The sequence below is a fragment of the Dipodomys ordii genome, unplaced genomic scaffold, assembly GCF_000151885.1.
Source record: "Dipodomys ordii isolate 6190 unplaced genomic scaffold, Dord_2.0 Scaffold1, whole genome shotgun sequence".
Classification (NCBI taxonomy): Eukaryota; Metazoa; Chordata; class Mammalia; order Rodentia; family Heteromyidae; genus Dipodomys; species Dipodomys ordii.
The window spans coordinates 7749271-7760585 of NW_012267217.1; the positions used below are offsets into that span (position 1 = coordinate 7749271).

At 34.9% G+C, this 11315-nt stretch overlaps 1 protein-coding gene across 1 annotated transcript in view; it reads left to right on the top strand.

The window, feature by feature from the left end:
* The window catches only part of Dach1 (dachshund family transcription factor 1), a 377485-nt gene that overhangs the window by 254876 nt on the left and 111294 nt on the right, over positions 1-11315 (top strand). Inside the window, exon 5 of the mRNA XM_013009725.1 lies at positions 5280-5452. Coding sequence (XP_012865179.1) covers positions 5280-5452 — 173 coding nt within the window. The remainder of the gene's footprint in view (positions 1-5279; positions 5453-11315) is intronic.

The window sequence follows — 11315 nt, forward strand, 5'->3', positions numbered from 1 at the left end:
AATGTTATTACCAGATCAATTCACTTTGATCCTCTTACAGTATAGGAATTTTCCTATACTTTCCTTCATATGATTTCAAATCTATAAGGAAAGTACAAAATCATTACAGAGAAAGCTTTCTTCTTAATTTATTTGCATATTGAAAAATAATCAGATGAAAAGCAAATGAGCAATGGAGGAGGGAAAAATTCATTGATAGGGTGATGAGAAAGACTAAAGTATATGATGTACAATCAGGATAGATACATTATGCCAAATGAATTTAGTTTGAAGAACTGTATGATTGATTATATTTTAGATTGGAAAGATTACTTATGTACGTGGGGTGATCATTTCTATACTCTCTATGGTCTATAATAATATAAACTATGGAAATTAACCAGTATGTTCTCAGCAACATTTCAACTGAGCAAGACCATTAAAATCTCACTTTCAATCAGTTTTTAATGAATATCGTGAAGACACTCAAAAATACTTCTCAATACAAATTTTTCTGGTTACTATATCTTCCCTAGACTAAATCCTAAGAAGCAATTATCTATTAATTCTTAGCCTGAATGTGTTTTGTTTTATTTTAGGCATCTATTTTATCTGGTTAACACTTAGAGCATGGTGCTAATGAGTCCAAAGACAACAACAGCATCAAAACATAATTTTTTTCTGATGTAATTATCTCTTTCTTCTGCACCTAGACTGCTTGACTTTCTATCTTTATAGTAATGGTTCCACTTCCTTAAGATGCATCAAAACTTTCTGGAATTTTGTATGAAGTTAGGAAAAATAACTGAAGTATTTCATTCTATCTAAAGTAATCCACACTAGTAATTTTTATAAATTCAGGAGCAAAACTATTTAAAATTGAAACTAATGTCTATTTTAAATTTCCTAATACTGTTCTTGTTTTCTACAGTTCTTCAATGGATCTCAAGATAAAAGACTATATATATTTAGTAATAAGCTGCTAATCATTAAGTCCTTTCTAAATATGTTCTGTCTGGTGCCCACTCTGATTGTACTACTCGCTTCCTAATCCTTTTACTTGAGCATCACTAAGCTAAGAACATTTGAGTAAAATTTAAAAATAAGCAATTGTACTTCCCATTCTTTGTGTGTCACTGGTGCAGCGTGTTCATGTACTGCTGTTCTCAACAACTTTATGGAGTATATAGACCAATAGAAATATCTCAACTAGCTAAAGATATTAGAGATTAGGAGAGTTAAATGATTATGGGAGACAATTATTGTCTTCAAAATCATCGTGGTTTGTGTGTAAATTAAATTTTTAGTTGGGAAATGACCAACTTTGTGAGCATTGGTTTACAATGCCAATCAAAAGGCACTTGTAGTTTGTTCTTTACTAGATTGTTAATTAGTGGTTCAATTAAAAGATTGCAATTTTCTTAGGAAGATTGCGGTGGTAGAACTTGCACTTAGCAATAGGTTTAAAACTTAAAACCCCTCCCCATAAAAGGAGCACAAATTATTCCAGTTTAGATTATGCCCCTGATTAGAATTACCTACATATATCACACTGGATCTTAAAAATAGATTATATCTACAGCTTTCATTTATCAATTAAAATTAAATGAAGTAAATCTTAAGGTTAAGGATGATTTTTTTTCCATATTGTTCATGAAACAATTTGATGAAGCCAAACCAAACTTAAAATGTTTCAGCATTTATAGATGCCAAAACAGCTCACCTAGGCTGTCATAGTTAACAAAAACAAGCAAACTAAATGAATAAATGCAGACTGTATTACAGAAGTCATGTGTCATTTCTAATATTGGTATGAAACATTGACATTCTGATGATATTTAAAATCTCATATTTATTGAAATTAATACACTGAAAGATGTCATTTATTTTTGCCTGCTTTTCCTGTGACTAGGGTTACCTTTTACATAGAAGTCTTATTTCCACTGTTAAGATGGAGTTGACATCCTTCTAAGTGGTCTCCAATGGTATGGAGTAAGTGCCCACTCTCACCATCATTTTCATTGTAAACGAATCTTGACAACGTTGAGTTGCTGTCACAAGCTATCAGTGTCACTCCATCAGCAGTAGTGTGACCATCAGTCCCTTTGAGATTTTCATCCTGTATCAGGTCAGGCTGTGGGAAAATCTGAACAACTCATTGCATGTCACTGAGGTATAAAGGATAATATTTAAATATATTTTCTATTTTTTAGCAGTGTTTTTAACTTGATTATTAAGTAGTTGTAGAAAGAGCTTACAAATCTATAAGTCAGGATATGAGTACAAGGCTTCTTAGTCAATGTCAACCTTTCCATCATTTGCATTTTTTATATTTCAATTAAGATACTTTTCATTGTTATGCATCACTTATACAAGGGATTTGTCATTACCCATACATGTCCATACATTATGCATACATTGTACACCAGGGACCTCACCCGCTCTTTCACTCACATCCTCTATCCATCTCCTCTATATGTATGTAGAAATATGTATGTGCTTCTGAGTAGACACTAATATACACTGGCCTCTATGGTGATATATGAGGTCTTAAAACAAGACAATTCAAATCATACATTTGATCATTGTGGGAATGTCTTGTTCTGAAGTAGCCTATTTTTGTTTCTCATTCATTTATGCTAATAGAGAAGAAAGGTAAATAATGCAAAAATCACTTAACAGGTGACTTGGTTATATATTGAGTACTTTTCATCAGACTTAGTTTCTTAATTGTTTGCTCTGTTTATTGCCCAAATGAGCTAACTTCATAAGTATTTAACTAACACATGATGATTGGTGGAAATGGCCAGGAACATTCTAAATGGTAAGAAATCTAATGCTAGAAACCTGATATGGAAAATACCCTTACAAATGATGGCTATTTACACAAAGAAAAAGACACAGGCTCTGTGATGCAAAAGAAAGAAGAAAATAAATTTTCCATTTTCACAAAGTTTTCATCAGAATTGTGTCTTCTATTCCTATCTTAAATTTTACTAATTTTATGGAATAAATATGTAATTATAAAATTTGCACATAGCGAGATGGCAAAGTTAATGTGAAGCCTTCCCCCCACCCTATTTGGACAGTGGTACTGAAGTTTGAACTCAAGACTTTCAACTTGCTATACACGTGCTTTATGTCTTGAACCATGCCTCCAACCATTTTTGCTCTGGTTATTTTTGAGATGGGGTCATACGATAATCTGGCCTGGGCTTTGTCCCTCTTATTTAGGCTCCTTGCCATAGTTAAGATGGAAGACGCACACTACCATGCCCACATTCTCATGAGAATTCTTCCAGACACTTTTTTTTCTTTTTGTCTAAGTTCACAGTCCACCCAATCTGTCTCACATGTAGCTGGCATGAACATCTTGTAATGCCTCCTTTAGTTTCTGGTTGATACGGAGTCTCATGGACTGCCCTTGAACTGCAGTTCTGGGATTACAGCTTTGAGGTACTAGCACCCAGCTACCATAAAAATAACCAAAGTGACTCATGATATTCTCTTGATATTACATACATTTGAAATTTGAAAGAAATTGCTTATTTAACCAGTATGAATGTCACCCAAAGGCATGTCAGAACTGAGTATAATAGTCCCTATATTCCAGCACTTGGAAAGCTGAAGAAAGGTGTGAAGTTCTCAGGCTTGTTTGGGCTGAAAGTTTAAGGTCAGCCTGAGATACATAGCGAGATGCTGTCAGTAGTAAGGATGGGGATATACCTCTGTGGTAGAGCAAATACTTAGCAGGCAAAAAGCTCTCAAGTGAATCCCTGGCAATAGGAATGCCCAATACACAAAGTTACAAGTAGGGAAATAAGGTGTATAATTTGCAGAATGTAAAAGTGAGCCTTTCTATCACAGTGGTAGGAACCAACTAGAGAAGTTTCTTTTATGTGAGTCATTTCTGTATGAAGCTGTAAAAATATTTTTTTAACCAAAAGCTGTCATGGTTTCTTGTAAAATAATAAAGATAATAAAGATATCCATTTTAATTGATTCTTTTCATTGTTTAATAAAATTGCTTTGTTTGATTGCTGAAGAATTTGAATTGAATTTCCATTATCCACTTCTGAACAATTTACTCTAAGATCCAGACAGTATTGAGCTAATGAGTTTGAATTTATATTGAACCTTAACTGTCTCCATCAAGTGACTGGAGAAGAATCATGGCAGTAGCTAAGTATTCTTCATTAAAAACCATGTTGGAGAGATTTTACAATGAGGATTTTAGTAGAGCTAAAGAATTAGATTGGAATTTTACCATCTTTGCTGTTTCCAAGTCTATTATATGGAAAAAATATATGGAGAGAGGTGAAGGGAGGGTGGAAAGTCAAGAGAAAGGAGGGAGACACATTAAGAGAGAGAGCCTCAAAGTAGAGTGCTCACATAGCACATTCAAAGCCCTGTGTTCAGTCGAGAGTGCAAAACATGCGCACACACCAACAGAGTATGCATGTGTGTATACCACAGAGAGTGTACCAGAATATTCTTTGAAAAATTCAGAATCCTCCTCTAAATATTATGAAAACAAAATAATACAGTGTAGGGGACATTTTCTTACTTCCAGTTACTTCCCTGTAAATCCAATTTTGCCAATCGCCAACTGCAGTACACTTTTCAAACCCCCATCTCAAAAAGTACTTCTTAGAAGATTCAGAGCAATACTGTATCCAAGTAATTTATATTCATTCCCCACAGGCAACCATGATGGTTCTTGGGATAAGGAAACCCTGCAATCTCCCCCATCCCAGGGACCGCAGGCCTCTGTCTCCCACCCCCGCACACCTGGAGTGCGTAGCCTACCAGTTAGCCAGCCTCTCAGCCACCTTCAGCACAGACACCTTCTGCCCAATGGTACGACGGCGTTTCTTAGCACTAAAAATGGTAGACTTCAAAAATGTGTTTTTTCCCTTTAATGATCAAATAATAAATAACATAATCACAGGATCTGATACATGTAGACAATCAAGTTTGGAGAAAAAGATGTGGTATGTTAAGCAAGCAAGATTTTAGATGGATTGGAGGGACAACAGGGCACACCCTGGGCTGTTGGTAGTAAGCATAGGAAAGTGCACTAGGACAGCACTATGACAGCAATAGGAGCTGTAAGCCTAGTTTTTCTGAGTGGTGAGTGGGTGTTAGTTTACACAGAGAGGAAAAATACCTGTCTTAGTTTTGACATTTCAGATGTTAATGCCTTCTTTTGGTGACAACTTTAATAAGTGAGATATGCTATATTTCATACTTTTACTTGGGATTATAGCACTGATGTTATTTGTGCCATCTTTTTATAGGACTCGAACTTCCTTTTATGATGATGCCCCACCCTCTAATCCCTGTCAGCCTACCTCCAGCCTCAGTCACCATGGCAATGAGCCAGATGAACCACCTCAGCACCATTGCTAACATGGCTGCAGCAGCACAAGTGCAGAGTCCTCCATCCAGAGTTGAAACATCTGTAATTAAGGTATTTGTTTTCTATAACATTCTTCTAGAATGTTCATCTTTAGCTATCATTTCCTATTCCAGTTGTCTTAGCTCATCAGTAAATTTTAACTCAAAATTCTTACTCATAGTAATTAGATTATGAGTAAAATCACATGAACTAAGCCATCCCATGGAAGAATATTTAAGTGGGATAAGATTAGTTTAAGTTCTCTCATAGAGAGATCATAGGATATTAAAGGATATAGTTTAATGTATACTTGTTCTTGCAATCATATATATGTAGGTGTGGTGCACGAGGTCCTTTGTGTAGTGTTATAAATTTAAGGTGTGACAAATCTAACAACCCTTAGGGTTTAAGTCTACCAATTATTTGCAAGTTACCTTGAACATGTAGCTCAATCGTTCCTATTCTATTCCACCTCTAAAAATGAATACTATAGTATTCACTCCTACAGTGGCTATGTAAACTAAATGAAGTAATAAAAGTGAATATTGCAAAATTTAAAAACCACCAATTTTATATAAATTCATATTTTTGTCCATATAGACATAGGTAATATATGTATATGATGTATAGTATATATTATATACCTTTCTATATAATTATTGTTTTTAGTTTGAGTATTGACATTAAATATAGAAGAGAATTGAACAAGAAAAAGAAGGTATGACTACACAGTCACCACTAAGGATAGATCACTATATTTAATCACATACCCCACATTTTAATCGTGAGGTTACAACATTTCTAAAACATGGACTCAACCTTCATTTTTGTAGACTGCTAAAGAATTGATTCTTTTGAAGCCAATAGAGGTTTAAATAAAGGAGAATCAAGTGAACAAGACTCAACACATGTTCTTTACAACATAAACTGAGTCTCAGGACACCTCAGTCATAGAAATTTTCTAGCAAATCAATGGGTAAGGAATGGAGGTATAACTGCATTGCAAGTCTTAATGAAGTGCAGAATCTGGATCATTGTCGTCAGTGGTGGCTGGCAACGAACAAAACACCCAAGCACATGTGATACCCTCCCGAGAGAAGCACACAACTTCATCTGTGGTATAGGATCACTGCCAAATAAACTCGAGTCAGGGTTCCAGATCTTATTATTTAAGAAGTTGAAGAGCAGAGAAACATGACCCATGAAAATTTAGACCCATGCCTTCATTGTTACTTTAGCCTCTAAGAATATGCAGCCTGCCTTACTACTTGAAAGCAGACTGAATATTTGTCATATACAGAGTAATGCCAATGAATGATAAGACTGACCAGATGAAAACTCACCTTTACTTACCTACCTCTCCTTCCTTTTTCCTCTACCCTTTCCTCTTGGTTGTGGAAAGGAAGCAGTCTTGCACACCGCCTCCATCATTCAAATATGGATTTTGAACTCAAGCTATCTTTGTTGTGCTTGTGGCCAGGATTCTACCACTTGAGTTAGCCCTCTTTCACTTTATTTTTCATGTAAGGTCTCATTCTTCATGCCTGGGCTAGCCTGGGACCAAGTCCCTTCAGCATAGTTACCAATACAGAGCTGAAACATCACATCCAATTTGTTTGTCTTACTAACTTTTTGCATTGGGCTGGCTTTGAACCAAGCTCTTCCTTGTCTCTGTCTTCCTAGAAGCTGGAATTACAGGTGTGTTACACCACACCTGTCCTTTACCTTTTATTAAGATGTTTGTATTGCATGGGGCCTCATGACCCATGTGTGTAATCCCTGAACTCACAAGACAGAGGTAAAAAATGTACAAGCCTATCTAAGCCTCAATTAACCCAAAATGAATTAAGCTAGTCTGGTTGCTGGTGACTGTAATCCTAGCTACTCAGGAGGCTGAGATTTGAGAATCCCAAGCAGGAAAATCTATGAGATTCTTATTTCCAATTAACCACCAGAAACTGAGAGTAGAGCTATGGCTCAAAGTGGTTGAGTACTAGTCTTGAGTAAAAAGCTTAAAGAGAGTGCTCAGGTCCTAAGTTCAAGCCTCATGATGACCAATATCACCACTGCCACCACCACCAAAGCTAATTGTTATTAATTAGTGATGAATTATACCTCATGAGTCAAAATTACATCTTGTGGCTTAATGTAACTTTATATTGCTGATAACTTTATATTGCTGATTAGAGTCCTGAAAAGTTACAAGGCTGCCTGAATTATCTCCTAGAAATACTGTTAAAAAGACAATGTAGAATAAAATACAGTTGTTTTAAGATTATCTTTGTGTATTCTACTAGTTTCACTTTGAGTGAAATTGAGTATTTCTTGAAGTCCATTATCAAAATAAATTTTAAAAGTATTCATTGGAGACTCAGTTTAAGGACTGTTTGAGTAATAAGACTTTTATGAGGAAGGCTGCTGGGTCATGGGCCAGATATAAGTGTTCTCACAGCATGCGTGACTCTTCGAGGAACCTTTTAGCATTTTCTTGAATCCAGCTTCCCAGTTCTACAATGTATCCTCTTAGCACACTTTTCCCGAGCAAGGGATTCAAATGTCACATTCATGTAGCATAAGTGACTGCACTCCTCCAACATTTACCTTCTTAGCTTTCCTGACAGGGCATAGACATCCGAGAAATGTTCATTCAATAAATGAATTTCAGTCAGTCCTGTCCTAAAGTATAGGAGTTTGGGAAGTGTGTGTGTGTGTGTGTGTGTGTGTGCTGAGCCTAAGATGACGAGTTAAAACAGTCCCCTGTCCTCTTGACTTAGGACCTTCCACATAATTGTTCAAATTAAGGCATCAAATCTTTGGGTTCACTTCAAAACATGGGAGGAACTTCCCAGACTATCAAGAGTATCCATATATGAAAGCTATCAAGAATCTGAAACATGTCACTTAAAAGCGTCAACGTGTATTATTCTGGCCTTACAATGGTGGAGGTGGTATGTGTACTTAGGCCAATCAATGGGGCTGGACACAGGGTCAGTGACCCCCAAACAGTTCTGAATTTCAATTGCTCATGCTCACAAATGCAGGGCATGATGTTGAACTAAAGGTTCATTAGTGTAGACTGTCTCATTCGTGAACAAATCAAAGTAAACACAGTATCCCAGATGCACTATTATGCTTTTAGAGAGCATGATCAAGTTGACTCACACACGAGTTGTCTGCATCACTGAGAGAGACAAGGACCAGAATGTTCCTAGACTAGAAGAGGAAATTGTACAGAAGGAAAAGATGTTCCAGAAAATCGAGGGAAAACACTATGACACAGTAATAAATTTAGTCTGAAATGAATGAAAAGAAAAAAAAATGTACTAGTCAATTTCATCAGTTTTGTAAACCAAGAAGTTGTATTGAGATTATCTATTTAATATTAGAAATACTTATTTCCCCTTTTCTGTCTTATGTCAAGTGAGAATAATCTCTAACTGAACTACAGTTATAAGTAAGAAGAACTACAAAGAGAAAAACAAATTAAAACTAAATTAAAGTATCGGTTTAGAAAAATGGGGTGTTTAAATTTACCCAAAAGGTATTTTTTGCATGATGAATAAGTTCACATGCATTAATGCAAATTGTAAGATATTTAATTAATCACATGCATAATACTGAATATTTTACATTTTAGTATTTTAGAGTACACTGATTTTGAACTCCATCTTTGATTCAGAATGATCACAGAAGCCATGACTCTTGTGGGTACAGCTCTGCCTTTAGTGTAATTCTCTTATCATTAGTTCACTAGTTTGACCTTTCTTCAGTGAAAAAGGACACCCTTTAAATTTTCATTTATTATTGTGGCGAATCTTATAAAGATGGAACATTACAAAAGAGTGCATTTTATTGATTGGTAGAGTTGATGTAGAACTATAAAGCAGGGTGTTGAAGTAGTAAATTAAATATTTTTCCTCTCTGGTCTTCTTAGGCCTTGGAGGTCAAAGAGTATTACACAAATGAAATGATAAATCCAGTTTACATAGCTTCCCTATAGACATCCAATGACTTCTCTTTTATTGTGTCTGACTAAAACCTATTATCTATTTTGCTTCAATAATAATTATGGGATTCTCTGCTAATTCTTTACTGTCTCCATTATTCTCCATCTTATAGAATATTCTGGAAAGGCAAGCATATAAACATGATAAAAGAATTAAGCTGTTGAAATAAATTAATTTATTGTAAAACACAATGTATTCAAATCTTACTTGCTCAATGGATTTTACTTTAATGAAATTCTTCAAAGAACAATACATCATGTTCTAAAGATTGAAATTATACATTAAGTGAAATGACTGAATATGTTGTCCCTCAATTTATAGAAAGTTTCAATTGAATAATTAAGCTTTTAAATCATGAAATTTGCATAAATTATTTCAATAAATAAAAGCATTAAGCATTGTCTTTGTATTCTTTGTTGTTAAATATTAAAGTACATTAAAGAAAAAGTACGATAAATTAAGTACTACAATTATACTAATATTTAATTAGCTTGAGACTGCTTTTGCAATGCAGTTTACATCAAAATAATAATATATTTTTACTTAGTTTATTATGTAATCTGTAGGATTTGGCATATATAAAAGAATAAAGCAATAATTAATGAATTAAGGCATCACCACATGAGACTTTGACAAATATTCTAACGAATGAGACATTTTTCTACTAATATGAAAAATGCTAAAGCAATAGGTATTTAAGTTTTTATGAATTAAATATCTAAGGAAAACAGAACAGTCTCATACTTTCTATTAGAACTGCTAAGGAACCTATTAAGACAGAAAAATCAAATTTGATTTTAAAGAGATTTATTTCTAGCTTGTAATTTATCTCTTTCAGCCAAACATATGCTATTTACAAAGAAAGATGACTAATGTAATTAAGATGAATATTGGAGTATCTTGATAGACATTGATGTAAGTGGGTTTTTTGAAGATAATATTAAATATTATTTACTTTGGAAGATTCTATCTTTATAACAATATGGCTATTGTCTGTTCCAAACACCATATTGTATAATTGTGTAAACTGTGTTAACTGCTAAAATGATGAAAAATTAGCTTCCTCCTTTCATTTTTATTAGCTGCTTAAAGACTTTTGTTTGACCTCTATACACCTGCACACAATGTACCTTGTTCCCACTCACCCCCTCTCCTCTGTGACATTCCCATAGCTTCCCTCTCCCTCTCCTTCACCAGCTCCATCGTTCCATTTTCATGCAAGTACATCAAGTATTTGGATTATATTCATCCTCCTTCATCATCTCCATTTGCCTTCCCTCTTTGCACTAGCGCCCACACCCTGTACTGGATCTGTATGCATTCCTGTTATTTTTAAAAATAAGTCTTTTATTGTGAAAATACTGTACAGAGGGGTTACAGTTACATGAGCAAAGTAATGAATACATTTCCACTCAAGCAATCTTTCTTCCTCCTTCGCTTTTCCCTTACCATGCGTTCCCTCCCACCTCCATAGCTACAGTTCCCAACCCCTAAATTGTAAAGTTTGTTTTTCAACATAGTGTCTTGTACATCTCATTGTTACAATGGGTCAGCCTGTATCTCTATGCTAATTGTTCCAAGGGCCTATATCAAAGTATTTCATACATTTATGTACAGTACTCAAATCGGATTAAGCTGCTTACTCATAGCCATTCTTCCCTACTTTATTAAGAAATATATACAGATAGTTGGTGGACTGAAGAATTTGACATTGGATCAATATTAGGCTTTGCTCACAATCAAAGATGTCTTCTAGTATAGTCAAATGCTATTTTCTTGTTTGCACTTCTGATTGTATTAAGACAAATGAGCATTTATGAATTCAAGATCCAGTGAATTCTTTACCCTTTTCTTCTTTCTCTCTCTGTCCCTCTCTCTCTCTCTCTCCCTCTCTCCCTCCTCCTCCTCTCTCTCTCTCTCTCTCTCTC